The sequence below is a fragment of the Nanorana parkeri genome, unplaced genomic scaffold, assembly GCF_000935625.1.
Source record: "Nanorana parkeri isolate BGI_ZX_2015 unplaced genomic scaffold, ASM93562v1 scaffold883, whole genome shotgun sequence".
Lineage (NCBI taxonomy): Eukaryota > Metazoa > Chordata > Amphibia > Anura > Dicroglossidae > Nanorana > Nanorana parkeri.
In genome coordinates, this window is record NW_017307151.1 from 296877 (window position 1) to 319798 (window position 22922).

General features: G+C 40.9%; 1 protein-coding gene across 2 annotated transcripts in view; it reads right to left on the reverse strand.

Moving 5' to 3' along the window:
* The window catches only part of ZNF423 (zinc finger protein 423), a 246657-nt gene that overhangs the window by 123507 nt on the left and 100228 nt on the right, over window positions 1–22922 (reverse strand). For both annotated transcript variants that reach the window (XM_018565746.1, XM_018565745.1), the window contains exon 4: window positions 23–3240. In XM_018565746.1, the coding sequence (XP_018421248.1) occupies window positions 23–3240 (3218 nt within the window). The remainder of the gene's footprint in view (window positions 1–22; window positions 3241–22922) is intronic.

Consider the following 22922-nt stretch of genomic DNA (forward strand, 5'->3'; position numbering starts at 1 on the left):
CATTGCCAAAGCAAGTACTTACTCTGGGAAGTGGAGAAGTTTGAGCTAATTTTCTCTGACCACTAACATCGTGCGTCAAGTCTCTATGGTCAATCTGGATATGACTTTCCAGATCTTCAGCACTCTCAAACTTGACACTGCACTCGGGGCATCTCAGACACAGCCTCTCACAGATGTCTTGTGTGGGTGGGTTGGAGGGTTGTCCATTAGTGGTTCTGCTTAAGCATCCAGCACATAGGCCATAAGGTAAGCCATTAACATCTAACTTTACCAGATCCTGTTTGTTTCTGAATTCCTTTAAGCATAGGGCACATTTATAAATCTTTTGCAATGTTTGTCCATTAGGAGAGGAGGCAGCAGAGTTTCCTGCCAACTTTTGCATATGGAATGTTCCATGAATCTTAAGTTCCAGAGTGGATGTGACAGTCTGCATACAGACAACACAACGGAAACCAGTCAGGGAATTCCGAAGGTCTGGGTGCATCTGACAGTGTTCAATAAAATCTTCTTCACTTTGAAGGGGCATTTTACAGATTCTGCAGGTCCCTGTATCCAAGCTTTTGCTGTGAGTAACTTTGTGTTCAGTTAGCGTTAGCAGAGATGGAAACCGTTCACCACAGATAGGGCACATGTAGTGTTTTGCAGGACCCCTATGTGTCTGCATGTGTTCTCTAAGTCCATTTTCGGAAAAAAACGTTCTTGAGCAGATATTACACTTATGGCTGCCTTTGATGAAATCCGCTTTCTTCCTAGAACCTTCATCTTCTCCAGGTCTGATGTTATGATCTCTTAATCGATGGTTCTGTAGGAGAACTTCCATTGTGTAAGCTGCTCCACAGATATCACAGCCATACATTGGCTCAGAAGCATCAACATCATCTTCACTGGCCTCATGGCTGTTTGAAACTTCTGGGTTCTTCATTAGCACACTTGGGACCTCAGCAGTCTCAGACTTCTTGCCTGCTGGTACCATACCATTAGCTGTGCCATTTTGGCTGCTAGTGTCAAATACACAGTGCTTCTCTCGTAGGTGTTTTTCCAGGAGAATGATTGCGTGGAATGCTTTGCTGCAAAACTTGCAATTATATTTCTTACTGTGAGTAGTAATATGACACTGAAGCTCTACTTCTGTGCTGAAGGTTTCGCCACAGAAGATACACTTATGTGACTTTGCTGGGTTGCCCAAATGACTATGCTTGACATGAAGCTGAAGGTCTGCCTCTTTTCTGAAGTCCCAGTTACATGCTGTACAGCGATACATTTTCTTCTCATTGCTATGCTTTACTGCCAAATGTACTTGGATGGAAACTTTAGAATCAAAGACTTCTTGGCAAAGAGTGCAGTGATATAACACAAAAGTATGCATGTCCAGTAAGTGCTTTTGCAGATCGTCTACAGATGAGAACTGCTTGTCACAGCTCTCGCATACATAATGTGTGGAAGTTGTCATGTAGTGTACTGTAAGGTGCTGTAGAAGGGACTCTTGGGAGTCAAAGTCCTCCTTGCATTGAGGGCAAGACTGTTTTCTTAAGAGAAGCTCCAAATGTGATTTCAAATGTGTCTGAAAGGTTTCAAAATTGGAAAACTTTAAATCACACTGATTACAAGGATACTCTCCATTTGACACAGAGTTTAGGCTTGGACACAGTCGCTGTCTCTTTGGGGAAGAAACTTCAACATCTGAGGAAACTGGACTCTGCTCTGATTTTGACTTCTTATTGTTTGCCAGTGGAATGTTCTTGTGGTTTTCTTTTATATGCTTTGTGAGCTTCAATACAGAACCAAATATGGGAGAGTTTGTGCAATATGGGCACGAATACACTTCCATGAATGACTGAGTTGGCTGAATAACAGGGGATTCAAGCTTTGAGCTTCCTACATTGCAGTGGGTTTGCTGAATATGCTCAGTCAGTGAGGCCTCGGTCAGAAATCCCATAGAACACTGGTTACAGAAGAAAGCATTGTTGCCTTCTTGAGGAGTAGTATTGGGTCCACAATGAGTGATGCGAATGTGTTCTTGAAGGCTGTTAATGTCAGCAAACATTTCAGGACAATAGTTGCAATGAAAGGCAGTTATGTTGCTAAACTGTACCATAGGGTAGGCATGGTTTTTGTGAACCTTTCTCACATGCTCATTAAGGTTATATAGGGTGGGCAAAGAATCCAAACAGATTTGACAGGTGTGGCTTTGTTGTGGTTTGTCCACGTGAATAGTTTTTAAGTGAATCTCCAAGACCGCCAAGCTGTTGAAATCTCTTTTGGTGCAGTAAGGACAGCTGTAGCTAGCCTTGGACCAAGCGTGGCCCTCTTCTCTTTCTAATGATAACATTTTCTTATGTGCTCTTAGTGGCTTAAGTGTTGAATCGGGAGTTGAACTACGTTCAACTGATGCACTGGAGTCTGGTGTGGCGCTGCTCATCGAAGCCACACTTCCCAAAACTGGATCTGGACTAATGCTATGATTGCTCGAGTCAGGTTGCCGATGACTATCAAGGTGACAATAGACTTCTTCAACAGAAGAAAACTGCTCTGGGCACATTGGACACTTGTGCTTCTTGTTGGCATGGACTTGGTCAATGTGGTTAAGCAGAGAGGATTCATCCACAAATACTTCAGGGCAATGGATACACTGCAGGTCTGCTTTCTCTGAAAGCTGAGGATGTCTCTTCATCACATGCTTCTCCAGCTCCTCTGTCTGACTGAAAGTCTCCTCACAATAATCGCACATGAAGTCGTCTTTTTTCATGTCCTTATCTGATTTAGCCAAGTGCTCCTTATTTTTCTTATGAGCCTGCATGTGACTCTGCAGAGAGCTAGTGGAAGAAAATCCACGCTTACACACTGTACATTTAAAAGGCTTGCTAGAACTGTGAGTTTTCAGATGAATTTTAAGGTGATCACTGCGGGAAAATGCAGCCTCACATTCGTGGCAGTGATACTTTTTGTCCCCAGTGTGGAGTTTAATATGGCGATCCCTACTCCTCTTGTGCTTAAACAGTCGGCTGCAGTACGTGCATTTGAAAGGAAGTTTGTCACTGTGGATCTGTTCGTGCCTTTTCAGGTAGCTGAGACGACTGAAAGACTTTTCACAGAACTGGCAGGGATATGGCAACCCAGATCCCCCTTCCTCTTCTCCTATGCCGAGATCACACCCATCTCCTATCATCTGACTGGGTGATGCAACGTCTTTGCTGGAGGGAGATGAAGCCACCCAGGAGAATTGTGGGTCGTCATCACCATCTGTAATGGGAAAGCAGAATGGAGATTAAAAACAATTCCCTGTGCATCTGTGTAATAAGGCCACAGCTCTTTAGCAAAACCTAGGTTTGTTTTTTTTTTTCACCATGCTACATCCTTTTTTAGCAGTGAACAGATAATTCCACAAACAAGGACAACGGATTAAAGGCAGATTACCAACTAAATGTCTCTAAAAATAAAATTACCAGCTATAAATATTAACCCTAAAGTTTGCTACTTCATTGTGTCACTGTATCAAGTTGTTCCTGCCGCCATTATGATAAAAGCATACACATCATTAAAAAGGAAAAATGTGCTAAATGGTATCATTGGAACATTTTATGAATTAAGTTGCCAGTAATAGCATATAGCGCTTACCTTCAGTATGTGAAACTAGATCCAGGTGTCCAAGGGAATGGCAGTCAATGCTCGTTTAACTACCTTTTTGTATTTGGTGGAAAATGTTACCAGGGCCAACCATAAATATATAAAAACATACTGTAGGTGGCATTTAGCTATGTAGTATATATATTAAAAGGATTATACCAGATAGTGCAGGTACTAGAACAAACTGCAGCCAGTATTTTATGCCAAATCCCACTACAACAAACAAGTAAAATGGCAATTTCTAGCTACACAGGTTTTAAAAGGTAAACACTGTTGTAGAAATTAATGGTTCAATTATAGTATTAAAAACATAAACTATTAACTTGCTTATGGTTTTTACCTTTTAATTTATGTTTTCAAGTACTGTAGTTTTAGTACAAGGCCTGGTTCATACCTAGTGTATTTTGTAGCTGAACAAGCGCAACAAAATACTTCGCCCTGAGCGTTTTGTCGCAAGTAGCAAAATGCCTGTCCCTGGGAAAAGTACATGAGCTTCTTTTTGGCAGATTAAAGTGCATTTTCTCCCCATAGACTCAATACCAAACACTTGACGCAATTATTTTTGCGCACTTTTATGCACATTTTCCCATTTACATCAATGTGTCACAGTCTGCTCACAAAAACACACAACTTAATGCACGCACATAAAAATGAGCGAAAACACTGTCCCCTAGGTCTGAATGCAGCCTAAAAGAGTTGTTCACTATTTTACTAAGATAGTTGGCCACAACACTAGTGCATATGCTGTACTTGAAGGAATAAGGTAGGAAAAAGACATAGGTAGTATGTCAATCCCGCAATCAATCCGCTAATCTAAATTAACTGGTTAATTTGGAAGCCCATGTCACAACATATAGCTTATCAACATGCCTCAAAAGTTTTTAATGGTTTATGTAGGCATATTTTGGTAGCAGATTTAGTTGGTAAACTCAACTAAATGACAGCAGAAAATAACTAACCGTCTGCAAGGAGTTTGCATGGCTTTCCTCCCACACTCCAAAGACATGCTGGTAGGTTTATTGGCTCCGGTCTAAATTGACCCTAGTATGTATGCATGCGAGATAGGGACCTAAGACTGCAAGCTCCTTGGGGGCAGGGACTGACGTGAACGTGCGACTGTTAAGCGCTGCGTAAATTGTCAATGCTATATAAAATACCTGTAATAAATAATATCTGTAAATATTGTTAACAGCTGTTTTATATAAGCTCCATTTGGTGTAGGTTGATCCTTTATTAGTCAAACCAAAAACTGAAGTTAGAGAAACAGGACCCCCTTATAAATATATTTCTCTGTTGCCTTGGTTTTTATGGAAGACTTTGGCAGGGGTATGTACATTGCGTAAATTGTCAGCATATAAATACCTGTAATAAATAAAAATATATGACGTGCTTACAAAGTGTTCAACACATGTAAAATGACTAATGGGCTGAGTAATGTGGTATTTGCCATCTGAAGTCACAAATCAGGGGGGTTAGTGGCCTAGGCATAGTATTTTCAATCCCTCCGATCAGTATTCAATACACCACTGGTGAAAACAGAATGGCTGAGATACATACACAACAGTTTATATAATACAGCAACCAAACAGTCCTTGATCACTCATATAAAAATGATGCATTTAATCTCCATTTTGTTAGGTCTTGGAGCTTTTTAAATTCAGCTTCTACTGTGTGAACATTGCACAAGCTTTCAAGGACATCTAACCCCAGTAGAGAGGAGCAGTGTCCCTAGAGTGTGAAATAACAGGAAAGAGTCAGCTGCACTGAGAGATCCCGGGTGTCTGTTGGATGAGGTACAGGGAGAGACAGAGCTGGGTTCTGCTAGACCAGCTGTGTCCTGCATACACACAGACAGAGCACAAAGCTGCGACTAATCAGGGGAAATAATAAACCATTAACCTTAATTTTAGAGATTCACACTGACCAATCCACCACTAGATATCAAACACAGAAGTTCTAAGACAGGACTTGAACCCTGCACATACTGACACATTATAATGTTATAAGGTGAACTAAATCCACTTCTATTAGCACATACCCAAGTTTGACTGGGGACAAGAAAATGGGTCACTAGAACGCTGTCTCAATAGCATTCATTTTATTCATCTAAATAGCACTGATATTCTGTAACACTTTATATTTCCATTGAGAACACTGAACTAAAAGAAACAAACTACCACAATCACACAACACAAGCTTTGCTAAAATTTAGTAGAAGCCTATATGTTTAAAAACCTACAGGAAACACAGACACTGAGAACATCTGAACCTCTTGCAGATAATGTCCCTTGTGGGAACTAAGCACATGACCCAGCACTGCAAATTAGAAGTGCTAACTGGAGATCCTGCTGCCCCTATCTGCAGTGTTGAGACCACATCTACTAGAATATATTTCTGCAGTAAAATATTCATAGTAGGATTTTAAAACAACACAGCATATTTTAGCAGTAATTCAATGTTAACTGAAACATTTGCCTAGTTTTTATTCCAGAAAATTGTAAAATTCCTGAAGAAAGCATTCACAGGAGTTCATGGACTTTACTAGTTTTTCAAAGTAGAAGAAATCTGTACAGGTCTATGGTTCTAAATGAATATACAGACTGATGTCACAGAGTACAATCACCTTGACAGTCTATGGCTGCGCATTGTCATATATTAAAATTATATTAGTAAAGCCACAACTTTTTGGGGCACAGAGTATGCAAAGGACAATGGTTAATAGTTACTGGTTGCATTGAAAGGTTTTTCATTGACTCCACTTTTAGTGACAACTCAAAACTTTAGATTTTCCTTAATTCAGTCTTGCTTGCACTGGCAATGGTTACCAGGACAAAGAGGGAGAGAATATCACTAGCAAGGACACAGGAAGCAATAAAAACCCCCATTAACAGTTATGCAGACGATTAGGAACTTCTATGCAAAAATGTACTGGCTAAACCCAGAATTGTTTTTTTTCACCATTACTTTTACTTTATACTGGCAAGATCAGTAGTGAGAAGATAAAGGTTTTAGTGCTGAACAGGATTATGGTAAATAGTACCTTTTCATAGCCATCGGTACAGTGGACCAAAAAAATAGGCAATTGGGAAGAAAAAGACAGATGGATTTGGGGGACATTTGGGAGATATAGAAAACCATGAACAGGTACTCTGAATACAAACGATATACAAATTCAAGCTGCTAACCTTATCACACCAAAAATAGGTCCAGATGCATCCATGGCCTCGTACTACCATTTCGCCCTTATTCAAACTGCCAAACACGGTTTTCCATATTCCAGCTATTGTCAAAATGCATCCAAGCCACATGATTACCACAATACAGTACAGGTGTGACTGTACCCAAAACTTTGGACATTAGCCACAGATTTTGAAAGTTCTTCCCAAGGCACTTGGGAAGCAATAGAACAGCAATTCCATACTTCCAGGTGTATAAAACAAAAGCACCAGTCAATCCTATTCTGAGTTTACAAAGGCCTAAAGTCTCTGATGTAGAGGTCGCTCACCCCCATCTAATGCTGAAGCCTGAGCAGCCAATTATCAAGGGCCATCATTGTCATCTGGGTAGAAGTGATACCAAGTAGTTTCTGGAGAGTTTGAATTTACGTACACACTACATGATTTTCAGTAGGAACCATTTCAGTACGAATGCGACATTCTTTAGCTTTGAAGCCAACAGTTGGGTAGTGCACAGTGCAAAATCTCCCCCAGGTGAGCATCCATGGAAAATGGAACAGTTCTTACTGCCACCCAGTGTCGCAACAAGTGGCATTAGAGAAATGAATCAAGAGCAGGGAGATTACTCATCATCATATCTACATTTCTGCAATAGACAGACAAATCAAGATCAAGAGGGGTATATAGATTTTTGTGGTGTACTCGGAAATAGTGTTAAGATGAAGTACTGTCTATCTTACCCACTTGCTGACGGGGGTGTTAAAACCCCTTCCGGTCCATGCCATTTTTCAGTATTCAGTGCTGCGGTACATTTACTCAGTCATGCAACGCTGTACTGAAATTAATTTTATACCATTTTTTGGGGACACATAGCGCTTTCGTTTGGTGGTATTTGATCACCACTGGGGATTTTATTTTTTACTATATAATTAAAAAGTTCCGATAATTAAAAAACAAAAAACAAAAAACAACCTGCTTCCCTATGTTATGTTATAAAACATTTATCAGTACCCAATTTTTGACGGGGTCACATCAGGTAAATAGACACCAAACATTTCAAGCTTTAAAATTGTGTGCGCCCACAAAAATCGCAAAAAACTACCATGCCTAAAATTGGCCATAGGCGATGCTTTAAAAGCTTTTACTGCTCATCAGTGTAGTGTTATCAGTGATTAATGGCCTTAAAAGTTTTGCTCACACTCCCACGTTTGCAGTGATATGTAACTGGTGTGGTGTAATAGTTTTCGCACAAAAAGGCACACCTGACGCGTATTTACGTTTAAAAAAGTGTGTGCACACGGGGGCAGGGGACTTTGGTGTTTTTTTTCTTTTAATATGAGACAAATTTTTTCACTTTTTCTTTTTCTAAAAAGCCCCCTATGTGATAGCCAATATGCAACAACAGGTCCTCTTTACGGAGATATCAGGGGTCTCCAAGACCCCTGTCACCCAGGAACCCCAAAAGAAGCTGATGAAGCAGAGATCTGCTTCACCAGCTTCTTCTCTGTCTATAGCAGCCAGAGAATCACAGCTAAAAGGCGGAAGTGATGTAATACACATCTTTCGCCTTTAGAGAGAGAGAGGGGAGGAGAGATCAGTAGTGGGGAAATGCTGATCTCTCCTCCATTCTCAGTGCTAGTAGCCGCTGTGCCACTCCTGGGCCTGCGGTGGGGACAGCGGAGCCCTGGATAAATGGCAGCAGATGGAGGGGGGGCACACTGTGCATTATCATACAAGCGATCGGCCGGCTAAAGAGCTGTCTGAACACTTGCATGCAACAGCCGTTAACAGCTGTTTACATTTCTGGCGGGATTCTGCAGACATGCCTGAGCTGAAAAAAATGTAAAAAATAATCACGTACATGTACATCCACCGGCAGTGCAGAATCCACCCTCCACTCGTGTTTTGACAATGGGTGGACCGCAAGTGGTTAAAGTGGACCTTTACCCCCCTTTGACTAAAAATCACATCAGTGTGCAGCTCTGAATGCCGATATGAAATCATCTTACATTAATTAGTTAAGCAAACATTCTGTATTTTACCTACAATTTGTTTTCTACAAAGTATGTAATCTGTGCCCAAGCGATGCATCCTGGGAAGGTTACATCAGCAGAGCATTGCTGGGAAATCTCGTGAGACCTCAAGGAAAGGCATCTTCTTCCCCTGAGATGATGGGCATGGTCACATGTCCTAGTCACATGTGCCAGAGTTCCAGGAAGTAAAGGGAGATCTAGAAACATACCCTTAGTAAGAATGGCCACTGTGAGAAGAATTGAACGAGGTATACAAGAAATAAAAGAAAAACAAGGTATACAAAAGAATAAAAAGCCGGCAATTCGCTAGATGTATGTGTTTGTAGATTGTAATTTCTAGACATTTCCAAGTCAAATCAAATAGTTTTATGACAGTGTCTGCTTTTCTTTTTCTGTTTAGCTTTCCTTCTGTCCAGGAACTGGAATCACAGTTGAGTTAAACAGCTTATGAGCAGCACAGAAAGAAAAGTTTTATGTCAGCCTCAGGAATACGCTATAAATGGTTTTAGGGTTGGATCACTGTTTTTCTTGACTCCCTTTGGAAAACAGGCAGCAAGATCCTATACGCTGCTTCTTTTTCACGGGCAGGGGAGCACAAACAGCTGCAGCCTAATTACATGTAAACTGTACCAAAACATTCCTTTTATCACAGGCTGTAAATCTGTTAGCATCTGGCTTGCCTTTGTTTCTTGCACAAGATACAAGCTTGTTTCTACATTTTTCTCACCTGTAGCGGTGATTAAAATTCATTATAAATGAAAGGATCGCACACTAAAGCAAGTTCCTCTGTGTACCGTTCTAAACTCAAATTAGAAACAGCTGCTTGCTAATTCATGCAGTGATGTTTGGCCATGCTCTGTGAATCAATAATAATTCTGCCAATTTCCTGGGAAATTTTAGGGTGATCCGTATATTTAGCTATGTATTTGACTTCCGCAAAAGGGACAGCAAAAGGGGAAGAGAGGGATTTCATCTTCCTCCTCCTTTATTTCCACTCTATCCTTCAATAAAGATAGTGAAGTTGGTTTTGCACTCTGAATTTTATGTATTCTGATAGCAGCAGACATGCTGTTGTCAGAACACCCAGACACTGACCACAGCTGATTGGCTGCAGTCACTGTTTGGCCATGTAAATGTCACCATGAGACCGATAAAGAGGGCTTCTGAAAGTCATTAGCACTTCTTATTAAATACAAATATTCAGGCACATTAGAAAATCTGTCCGACCGTCAATTATTCACTATACTTTGGAGAAGAGGGAATGAACCTTTTGACAAGTGGAGAAAAAAAGTGAATGTTGAGAGGTGGAAAAGTAGATTCATAATCCATCAGTCTAAGTGAGAGAAATGGAAATAAGTAGCAACACAGCTAAAGCAAGAAAGTCATGGAGCACAAGGAAGAAAGGGAATTGTGCGGAGGGACAGCATGACAGGGGAGTAGGGGAGACAGGGAGATAAGGGGTTAAATTAAAATGAAGGTATGAAGGAAAACAAGGCAGGAGTGGTCTCCTCCTGATTGGAGATAAGGGGAGAGGGTGGGATTTCCATGGGTGGGGATCCTGGGGAGGAGACAGGAAGAGGCCAGTTTGAGGAGAAGTGCAACAGGAGAAGGTAATTCCCGCCCGCCCCTAGGATGCGATGTTTGTTAATTTCTGAATTTGTGTTTTGTTTCTGTCTAGGTTCCAGTTGGTTTCGTCACGGCAGTCGTGGGCGGTTTGGGGTCCTTGAAGGTAGCAGGGATACCGCAGTTTTTTATGCAAAATGTTTTGTTGGGGACCCATCACAGGTGTGGGTGTCCGTTTAAGTGGTGCTCAAGGGTCGAGCAACTACTTTGGGCTGGATGGGTCTACGGTTGGCAGAGAGACGTCCCCGAGGCGGTGGTGTTGCGGCTGGGGACACAGTACTAGGCATCTGAAGCCGTAGACACATTTGGTATGGGGCGGTGTTCCTTTTTCTCTTGTTACAATATGTGCCTTCAGGGACCCGGAAACCTGGGAGACGTAAAACTGTTGTTTACACTGTGGTTTTTACCTGTTGTGTCTTACAGAAAATATTGGTTTTATTTTTCTATTAAAGTTTTATATTTAAAGAAAAGTTGGCTGCTGTGGCCTTTAAACTCCATATAGGTCTGGCGTGTCTTATTTGGGAACAAGGGAGGGTAAGTGTGGTGGGAGGACAGGCCACGGTAAGCAAGGTGGTGGCAGGTAAGAACGGTATCCCTCTAATATACCCTTGTCATGAAGTGCCTAGTATTGTACACGGTAATGTGCATTCACTTTTCCAATAGATTTAAAAAGCTTGATAATGCCTAGGATCTTGACACTGGTCCCATCCCCATGTTAATTACATTCACTCAGAAGGACATCGCTCATCAATGTTAAATATGGTGTTCTTGTTTGATAGCGAAATATATGGAATATAGAGGAATATTTGGTCATTTGCTCAATGTGCCTAACATTCTCGCTGTTGTTACAGGCCTGGTGTAATACAAATATGCTCTATAACCTTAGTCAGTCACCAGCCCACACCTCCTCTCTGTTCCTTCAGTGCTCATTGGAGGGGCAGACAGGGGAGGGGGTGGGCACAGCTGGCTCTGGTTCTAGAGAGCAGAGCCAGCTGTAGATCAAGCAGCCAGGTGGATCCTGAAAATATTGTTGGGATCCTTCCCAGTTGCAGTCCAACTCTATTCTGTCAGCATATAACAGAAGTAGCCCGCTGCTTGCTGACTTTGGGTTACAGGAGAACATATGTAAATGTACTCCTGAGAACCAAAAGAGATAATTCTGCATCTGAATCTTCTATGGTCCCTTTCTCTTAAAGAGTTTTAGGCTATACATTTTACAATATTGTTAATTACTAGGGATGCACCGATACCAGTTCAGATACCAGTGCCGATACTTGGCATTTTCATGAGAACTACCAGGGTTGCAGCGGTTGCAACTAAGACCAGGTTTTTGCGCTCCACCACTGTCCTGAAATCATTAGTCTGCATTGTTTTAGAAAAACTGTCACATGACAATAAACAAAAATGTATCAGTACTTGTGTCTAAGTACTTGGGCAATTATCACTACTTGTACTTGCAAAAATGGTATCGGTGCATCCCTTTATATATGCTTATAAAAACAAATCATACATTAAAACAGGGATGCACAAACCCCAGGAGCTCCGTGTGCTCCTTAGAAATGACAGCTGCCTGCTAAGTTTTGAATTTTACTCTAGTCTAGTCTTGGAGCTCGAAAAGTATCTTTACTTGGTATCGGTGAATTACCAAACGACTATTAGGTATTACGGTGTGACCCTCAGACATACAGTGGCTCCTAAAATATTTATTTCACTCAGTTTGGCCCGCTGTAACACTTAAGTCTGGCATAGCTGCTTAAAATAAAAAAAAATCATTATTGATATTAATTGAAATATCAAATGTAATTACCCATAGACATGCAGCATAACCTTACACATTTAATTTGGCTTGGGTGAAATTTTGTATCTCTATGGCAAAAGACTAATACCCTAGACTGAAGAATCTTAAAAGATCAGTTTCCCCTTTGATAAGCTGATGCTGGAAGTATTTGGCAATGGTTTTCCCTATCCTTAGAACAGTTTCCCTTCCAGTCTGGAATATGCATGGCAGCTAAACTGGATATGATCGGTTCATGCCTGTACCTCTGACATCACTGTAATGCCTATGGTTCCTTTGCCCCTCCTAAAAGATTAACACAAAACAAAGTTTATCGAGCCAGTGGGTTGACAATTTACAACTCTGCGTTTTAGTATCCATTTCAGGGCACTAACAGGTAGTAAAACTCCAAAAAGTGCTGTTGGCACAAAGCAAATGGAAGAAACTAGTTAAAGGAGAACTATGGGGTTAGGGCTTTTCCCCATAGTTCTCCTAAGGGTAACGGGAGGACACAAACTAGCGTCCTCCCATCACCCTAAGCTCAGTATACTGCGAGCTACAGCTCGCGGTATACTAAGACGCCGCAGCTGAAACGGATCCCGACAATTATGTCTGGATCCGCCCAGCTGCGTGAGTGACAGCTGGCTCTGCCTATCTAGAGGCAGAGCCAGCTGGATAGGCAGAGCCAGCTGTACCCGCCCCCTCCCCTGTCCGTTCTGCCAATCAACGCTGGAGGATCGGAGCGGGGAGGGGGGAATCCAGTCCCTCCCGTCACGGCTCTGTGCCGTGACAAGATCGAGAAGTGAGCGAACACCGGTATGTGTTCGCTCACTTTCCGGTCTACTGAGCCGAACTGTGACAGTTTCATTGTCACAGGTTGGCTAGAACTAGGAGGATGAGTGAAAAGCACTCACCTCCTAGTTCTCCTTTAAAAGCCCATTTATCATGGGAAATCAGTGACAAGTAATAGTTATCTTAAGGCAGACTAATTGTAAAATCCTGAAGACACTACCATTAATATGACTTGAATAAAAAGCTAAAAATTTATATAAACAGTCCATGAGAAAAGTCAGCTGTAACTACCCCTTCTCAAAGCATACAATGCCATGGCAACACTAAAATACTGAAGTTAACCAGACAAAGCATGCTGCAAACATTTCTGCACAGCAAGTACATTAGAAAAAGGAGCATGCCATTTTAAGTATAGTACATGCTTTTGAACATCTTTGTTTGGTCAGAAGAGGAAGACAACATGCATAAGTCAATATACTGAAAAAGTAATGCAGCCATGCATGTGGGCATGATTAAACTGAAAGATTGTTATAAGTGATATTTCTATAAAACTTGCACAGTTGGATCACCCAAGCATGCATGCTTATATCTGCAGAAGTAAGAACAGCCAGATGCCTCTGGGCTTGGTATTATCCCATGAGAAATGTCAAACTGGCTGGAAAAAAAAAAGCAAAGCAGCCAGACAGCCATGACTTTTATGGGTAGCTTACCATCAGTGTAACATATGTTCCTTTATGTCTTGTCTATGCTGCTGAGTATAGGTGATGGGTCCTTTTCTTTTTTAAAGAAACCAGTAAAGACAGAGATAAGGGACCTACTGATTTAATTTAATGGTCAGTCATCCACAATCTGATTACCAAGTGGTTTATTGACGAAACTAGAATGTGTTATGGAGTCTCAGGTTTTTTTGTTGTTGTTTTTTCAGGTAAAAGCATTCATTGCAATGATTGGAACATGTCACAGTATATATGTGTGTGCCAAAAAAATACCCTATGGTTCACCACTTCCAGCTCCACAGCAGTGCTACCCCACACTTTCATGTTATTGGAGTGCGCACCCCAAGTGTGTCATATGCACAGTGCACTAGGCACTGTGCAGGCTCCAACTGCTGGCAATCACTTACAAGGAGGCGAAGGGAGAGGGGAGTGACTTGTTTCCAGGGCTAAGTCCATGAATCCATTGCACTCAGAAATCACAGTTTCCAAAGAAATAAAAGGTAGGTGCTGTCGAGGGCTGGCAACCGTAGTAGATATCAAATAGAATATGAAGAGACAACGGCACTCCAATAGTGAATCAAATACATCTGTTTATTGACATATGAGTAGCATAGTGTAATACACTTAATGCATTGTTTTGGGGTCACACAGGATCCCCTTCATCAGGCAGAACACATGATACAGATGCAAGTGAGAGACAGGTTTATATACACACACCACAGTGAGAAAACCAACCAACCAACCAGAGTCTGCTGCGACCATGTGACACCACATTAACCCCATGATCCCATTGTTACACAAGGCAGAAAATGAGATTATAGCATACTGGACGAAATACAAATCAAAATCAGGAAGTATAAGCATGTTACGTTAATGCACATATAAAGAAAAAGTACCTCAGAATTTCGTAATGAGAAGAAATGGCAGTTTTATGTGAACATGTGCAGCCAAACAGCAGCACGGGTCAATCCAGCAGTTTGTCCATGACAGGGGAGTGGCCTGTCGCTGTCCGTGTATCAGACATGCCTTAGATCATCCCCTGTCATGGACAAACTGCTGGATTGACCCGTGCTGCTGTTTGGCTGCACATGTTCACATAAACTGCCATTTCTTCTCATTACGATATTCTGTGTATACTTTGTGTGTATATTAACCTGTCTCTCACTTGCATCTCTATCACTTGTTCTGCCTGTTGAAGGGAGTCCTGTGTGACCAAATGTCACATTACCACTACTTGTCTCCAGGGCTGTCTCTTTCTATGGGCGCAAGAAGATTCATCCATTGTGCCAGCTGGGAGTGCGCACACATGGGTTGCTACGTGGGACCCTAGAAGGGAAAAGAGAAACCCTAGGAGTAGACATGAGGACCAGCGCACAGGGACAAACTCATTCTGCATGGAAAGGAAGAGGCAATACAAGCAGGAGTAGCAAAAAATGAAGTTATTTCAAAAACATCTGAAGTAACATCAAAAACATCTGAAGTAACTGGCTCTATCATTGGCTTACTAGGCAACAAAATAATAAGGATGACTGCCATGGAGCCTGCAAAATTCAGAGAAGTCAGCTACCATATTTCTACAGCTGTAGGTTTACTTTATAATATACTGTATCTTAAATAAGAAAAAAAAAAAAAAAGATATAGTTTAACAAAGTAGCTGCTTCTAGTGCTTGCATTGTAAAGAATTTGCCCCAGCCACATACTAGCTGATAATATGCCTCATCAAGCCACCCCAGCTGGCACCCTGGGGGTAAACATGACCTGTTCACCTATGATGACCTAGGCTGGCGCACACTGGGACCTGTTCTATATTAGCAGGTCGAGAGCTCCCTGTGGACTCCATGCCTTACTGTGACACACAATTAGTCTTGGCTCCTGAGCTGTCTGCCTTTGTCAACTCTTTGTTCATTAAAACAGAAACCTGCCAGCCCCTTTTAAATTAAATTGAAATGCAGGATTAAAAAAGGTGCTGCCCCTTTCATATAATCAAACAATGACTTCGGTTTGCACAAATTGTCACTCATCTCATTCTGATCCTACACTTATAGGTGAAAATTGCTCACTAATCATCTGTTCAGGTTCAGTAACACACCAGCCCTCTGCAAGTAATAATAAGCACAGTTAAAACTCTCCTTCATGTATTTTGGCTAATTGTCATGGTTATTAAAAAAAAACCCACTAACATTCCTACATGTATCAGAGCATCCTGTGTACACAAACTATTCTTTGCACAGAAAGTACACTACTGGAAAAAAAACAAATCCTGGTAACACAAGGAGGCTACTATTCAGTTGTAAAGAAAAAAAAAAAAGGACAGGGTTAACTGGTATAAAGCATGCTTTCAGTTAAGGACACAGAACACAAACTGATCAGACAGTAAAGCCAAGTATGGAGTGCCCAAGCCGAGTATACAGGCAGTTAAACTGTTTGATGTGAAGTAGAACTGTGGACAGCCAATGTAGCAGATCATGTAAGGTAAATCTGAAAACGGACATACTATCCATCTAGTGCATATCCTTATACCATTGTTTACTGAAGACAACATGAGTCATAGCCTTCACCCTTTTCCAGTGTGCCTGTCATTCCAATCCTACATACTTATAATAGACCTATCCTCGGGGGTCCCCTTTGTTCCACAGATCAAAGGCAGAAGTTTCCTGTGTGGCCCAGTGCCACTCTGTCTGGCAGAACAGACATCCTTGCTGGCCCCAAGATTACTCTCCAGGAGAGATCAATAAACCCGCAGCCTAGCACCCACTACATTCTGGTGCAGTGAGAACAAATTGTAAGATTATTTGTTCCAGCATCATTTCAAGGATCATTAAGGCGCCAAAGTTAATTTATGTTAAAGAACAAGTAAAAGTTAACAATATTTACTGTGTGTAATGCCCCATACCTGCACAGAAAATAAGATCTTACATTAATATAAACTTTGATGTGCAGTCTATCTTTCAGCTATCAGCTGAAGAAACTACAGTGGCACCCATGACAACTACCAGAACCATGAATGCAAGCATAGCATACATTGTAAAGTATTAGCATTAAACAAAATTAAAAAAAACTAAGAGCTGCTATTGGAACTTGGAGTGCCAAAAGATTTATTTTTTTTAAACCGTACCTAACTTTAATATTGGTGGGTTATGTGCCTTCTTACCATAATTTTCCTGACAGGTTAGACCTGGTGTATGGCATGTGCACTGTCTGCCAGTAACCTTGTAGGCAGCTCACATGCCTCCCTCTGCCCTAGCAGTAAACACACTACATGCGCAAAGCCTGCATATAAGTAGAAAGGTCTCCTGAGGGTTCTACTTTAGGGATGCCAGGAAAAAAAGCACTAGGGTGGCTCTAAGTGCCATGGGTAGAGTCTAAAAGAATAGTTGACAATGACGAATTACATCCCTACAGTATAAAGCCGCAGTAGAAACTGATCGCTGTCAATCTTGGAGTCCACAAGATCCTTTAGGAGAGTGATAGGGATGAATAGAATCAAGCACCACAAGGGAAGTAAGCAATCTATGATTGAAAATGGTTTTTCTGAGAAGAGGGGTGTGCTATCAAACTGGTTCACATTTCTAAAAGTAACAAACAAACAAACAAACCTGGAAAAACACAATGGGTAGCAATACTTAAAATGGTCACCAAAGAAGGCACCTAAATTTAAGGAATTGAGAGAGGAAGGTACATGGGAATCCTGAGCATCCAAACCTACAAAGAGGTAAACAACCAAGGGACCCAGCAGAGAAAACAAAGAACCTCCACAGTTAAAACTGGGGTATACCATCAGAGGGTTGATGAGATCTGCTGCTTGAGAGGGCGTTACACTGACTGTGATCCTCTACAAGGTACACCTGTAGTAGTGAAAATATGATTACAAGTATATATTTTAGTGACTAAAATGTAAAAACTTTTCTTTCTACACCTGTAATTTTGATAGAATGGCCAAAACAAAAAAATCAGATAAATGACTGGTAAGGAATTAAATAAGATAAAACTCCTTTAGTGTTACAACCAGTGGCCCCCATGCCATACCTTACTGCTGGTACATTTCTGTGTTGAAAATGGCAAAGAACTTCTGAAATGTGTGAGTGATATATACAGTAAGCAGAAACACCCTATGACTTGTGGTTTGGATGCTGCATTGTTTAGACTTGCATCAGCAGCACAGTAAGAGCCATTAGAGCAACTCAATACCCGTGTGATCCCATGGGAAGTGGAATGAATATCACTGTTCTATGCTCCATTCTATATTGCTTTTACTGTGAATGATAAAAGGACATTGATATTCTCATTCATGAGGAGAAGAAACTTTTTCTCTCAGACCTATTTGAACCAAAGGCATATTGGTTATAAGTCTGAAATGTTATGATCCTACATGATCTCCATGGCCTGAAAGTTTTGGGCTAGGGTGTGGCTGTATCTGTTTCAAAGAGTGATATGTAAAAAAGGCAAAAAAGAACAATAGGCAGAAAAAGACCATGTTTGGAAGGTTTCGAAAATGGCGTGCATGTGTATATAAAAATAAAAAAAAAATAGTGGGAGAAATACCCAAGAGTCAAATTGATCAGTTTTGGCACTAGGTTTAAAAAACTGATTAGATCATGCTCAGAAGTTAGCATTCCCAATTCACTACTACAGCCTCTAAACTGTAAAACAAAAATACAGCAGAGAGCTAAACACGGTTGCAAGATAATCTAGTGAAGAAATACAAATAGCAATGGTAAGATGCAAGTTGCTGGAATTTGCCATACTACGTAGAAATGAAAGATGACCAATTTCACACAGTGGTAAAAGGAAACACCATAATAGCATACACATTGGCACAGGGAAGCATATTATAATCACAGTAATCATACAGTACAGCAGGCCATGCATCAGGATAATTACATTTAAAAAAACTTTAGTTCCATTTTCATATAGTTAATGGTGTCAAACAAATAACCTATTTCGACCATACTGATAAGGGGAAAAAAAAATCAAAAGTGGGCAGGATGGAACATTTTTCTACATTTAAAACAAGGGGGAAAAAATATTTTTTTACATTTCAAATGACATTGAATGTTCTGATGAGATTTTTCATATGACTGTTCGTAAAACTCTACCACTGTATGGCCAGATTTACACAAGGCAGTATATTAGATCAGAAAGGTAGGATATGGTAGAACAAAATACACCAAACAGTGCAGCAAGTAGTTGCAGATTTGCATATCTTAGTGTGTAGTAGTCAACTGCCTGCAAAGAGTAGTACACTAACCTTGTCAATTTAAAGAGTAATTTAAAGACAGACATCTTTCTACTTCTAAAAAACATCTATTGGTCCTCTAATAAGACCTCATCCAGGGTGCCATTTATTACATGTTCAATAATAGTAAAGCTCATTCATTTACAGACATAGCTTTATTGTATTCTCATTTTAAAAACACTGACGAAAAGCACAACCTAATGCAGGGGCCTGTGTGACACACAGCAATCCTGTATTTAAAGAAACAGGGCAAAACACATAGCTGCAGCAGATAGAGTGTATGTTACTGCTTTGTCAGTTTAAAATATTTCATAACATTACAGATAAATAAGTAACCAACACAGACCAGAACCTACTCTGTGTAAAGCTACTATAATTACGGTCAGTAAATAATTTTCTTTTTCTTAATTTTTAACAAACTGCCTGTTGGCTCAAGTTTTCACTGATCCTAAGTGAGAATCAAGAAATTGGAGAATCAAGAAATTGGAGAATCCAGACAGGAAAAAGTTAAAGCATGCTCTCTTTCTAACTTTCTGTGGCTCACCCATCCCTATGGGGAAAGAAATCCAGACGTTGCCCCTGTACTGACCTTGATGCTTACAGGAAAATCCCCACCCCGCTTTTCTCTGGGGGATAACACCAAATCTCCTGGCTGAAGCACAATGTGGGCTTGCCTCAGTTAAACTTTTAAGGACTGCCAAACTTTGAGAAATTGTGAGCAATTCCATGAAGCATGATGGTGCTTCTTCAGCACAAAAAGAACCCAGCGTCCCCAGAGAAGGAGGGGTTGCTGCTGGCTTACAGATCTTTCCAAAAGATGCTCACAGGGAGGAGAACTTATTGTGAGGCCTAACTGACATCCCTGATGTTCTACAAGGTCACAGGCACACACAATTGATGTAAAATGTATCAGGCTTTCAAAATGACAGCAAGGTTAAATATGGCATGTCATGCACACAAAAAAGGAATAACAAATATTTTATTTGTTGCACATTTAAAGGGTAGCTTTTGGAGAAAAAGATTGAGTGCTCATGGCATATTCATGTCAAGTTTTTTTTTATGGGCAAAATAATTTGTTTTATTTTACCCCAATTCTTTCCCCATTACTTTTTCTGTAATTCATTACAGCTTGAAATGTAAAGCTGTGACGTCGACGTGGAGAAATAGTGAAAAATATGCTAGTGGAAAATAAAAGGCAGAAAAAATTGTTTTTTTTCATCCAATCAAAATATGTTAATTTTCACATTATAAATATAAAAATTAAGCATTGCATGACAAGTCCTGTAAGGAAAGACTCAACAGAGAAAGGTTAATAAGAATGGTGTCAAAATGGAATCCAAAGCCAGTATCAGAAGGCAATAACCGTGTCAGGTGCTGTCCCCCTTCTCCTGCTTTAGTGTCAGCCGTCATCCTCCTCCCCCCCCCCAGCATCAGCCGTCATCCCACTCCCCTTTTTGCTGTGCCAGGTGTTATTGTCCTCCCTTTTCTTAGCATCAGCCTTCATTGTCCTCCCCTTTCTCAGCATCAGCTGTTGTCCTCCTCTCTCAATGTTAGCTGTTGCCCTTCACCCCCCTCAGTGTAAGCCATCAGCAAGCATATTGAATGTGAAAGTCAGACATTGAAATAGTAACTTCAAATACATGCCCACTGAAAATCCATTATACTTTCCATTTAAAAATGAAGCAGATTTAAGATGTTTGTTCACTTAGTTTTTTGTTTTTTTTTAACCAAAATGTTATCACATTTCTTTTGTGATCACATAATTGTGGTTAGTACCGCAATTATATTACCATGACAGACACATTTTTTCCTAAGGTTTAGAGTTCCGTTCTAGTTAAAGGTTCAGTTCCAGTTAAGTGAATCAATCACACCAGGATGTATGCATTAATATGCATTGCATTGATGTTCGTAGACATGAGTTTTAGATACAATTACATTTATGAAAGACAGAAGAGCATAGGGTAAATATAAACAAGTGCTCACAATCAGCAGTTAACCAAAGGAGAAAAAAAAAATGATAAAGACTTGTTGTCAGAAGTGTAATCCTTCTTGGTCAAGTTCTACAACCATACCGACAGCATAGAGACATACAGTATCACTCCCATAGTGTACTGACTAGTGCATACAGGACCTACCAGAATGCCTAGGCATTGCAGATGGGGGCTTGCATATGTTTATACAATATCAGAGATATAGGCATCTGAACTTGAATGTAAATTTTTTTTTTTCCTACCTCCGCAGCCTCACTATTGCTATTAAAAGGATAACTATGGGGTCAGTGTTTTTCCCCATAGTTCTCCTTAGGGTCACGGGAGGACACAAACTAGCGTCCTCCCGTTACCCTAAGCTCAGTATACCGCGAGCTACAGCTCGCGGTATACTGAGACGCCGCACCTGGAGCGGATCCCGACGTAGATGATGGGATCCGCCCAGCTGCGTGAGTGACAGCTGGCTCTGCCTATCTAGAGGCAGAGCCAGCTGTACCCACCCCTCCCCCGTCCGTTCCGCCAGTCAGCGCTGGCAGATTGGAGCGGGGAGAGGGGAATCCAGCCCCTCCCCCTGTCACGGCAGAGAGCCGTGACAGGATCGAGAGGTGAGGGAACCCGGGATGTGTTCCCTCACCTCCCGATCTACTGAGACAGTCTCATTGTCAAAGGTCGGCTTAGAACTATGAGGTGAGTGGAAATCACTCATCTCATAGTTCTCCTTTAATGCCAACAATTACACAAGGAAAAAATGCAAACAAGATCTGCATAAAACATCAGTTGCTATATGCATTATATGCTCAGTGTGAATTGCCTATTATTTGCAGCAGCTGTAATTTCACTGGCATACTCAGAACTGGAACTCAGTACCTGTCATTGGAAATTCTTCCTCCCAATAAGCATGAAAATACACTGCCCAGCCAAAAAAAGTCACACACTCTAATAATTGGTTTAATAATACCTCATTTAGCTTTGATTACGGCATGCATTCGCCGTGGCATCGTTTTGATAAGTTTATGCAAACATCAACACGTATTTCCATTTTTCACCAAGATCATGTAGTGATGGGAGAGTTGGACCACCCCATAAAGTCCTCTCCAGCACATCCCAATGACTCTCAATGGGGTTAAGGTTTGGACTTTGTGGTGTTCAATCCTTGTGTGGCAATGATGTCTCATGCTCCCTGAACCACTCTATTACAATTTGAGCCCGATGAATCCAGGCATTGTCATCTTGGAATATGCCTATGCAATCAGGGAAGAGAAAATCCACTGACTGAATGATCCACTGAAAACCTGGTCATTCAGTATATTCAGCTGACCTCATCTTTGGAGCGGAACCTAGACTAATTATCCAGTCGAAGGCTCTGCCTCTTATCCATTTGCTTAGCTAAATCCAGGTGATTACTTTTTTTGCTGGGCAGTGTATATATGAGACAAGGAGAATACGGTGGGGGGTTTCAGAATGCTTCCCCTGCCTCAGAAGCAGGGGTGCTCAGATATTCAGACTACTAACAAAATGAACAGGGGCGAACACATGCACTGCTGCAATGCCTGGAAGAGAAACTGAAGAACAAAGTATGTAAGCTATACTCCCTCTATGCATTTCCTAAGTTAATTTTCCATTTTGAGCATGCCTTTATGCTACACCACTGAGTGGAATCTAGGAGGTATAGGAAATGCTATAACCCAGCCGACCTAGATAAGTAATGGAAAAGAAACAGGCAGAAAAAGAAATAAATAAAACAGTACCAAATCCCATGTGTTTCACCTCTATTGTTCCCTTGCCTTTTACACTAATTATATTAGCATTTCTACATATCCTCTTCATCAGAGGTAGCAGATAATTGTACTGGCATTTGTATACAGGTCATATGTATGTAATTTATCAAACTATGCCTCAATTAAGCATACTCATTTACAGCAGAAATCTACTCCACAACCCTAATGAATATACTCTTTCT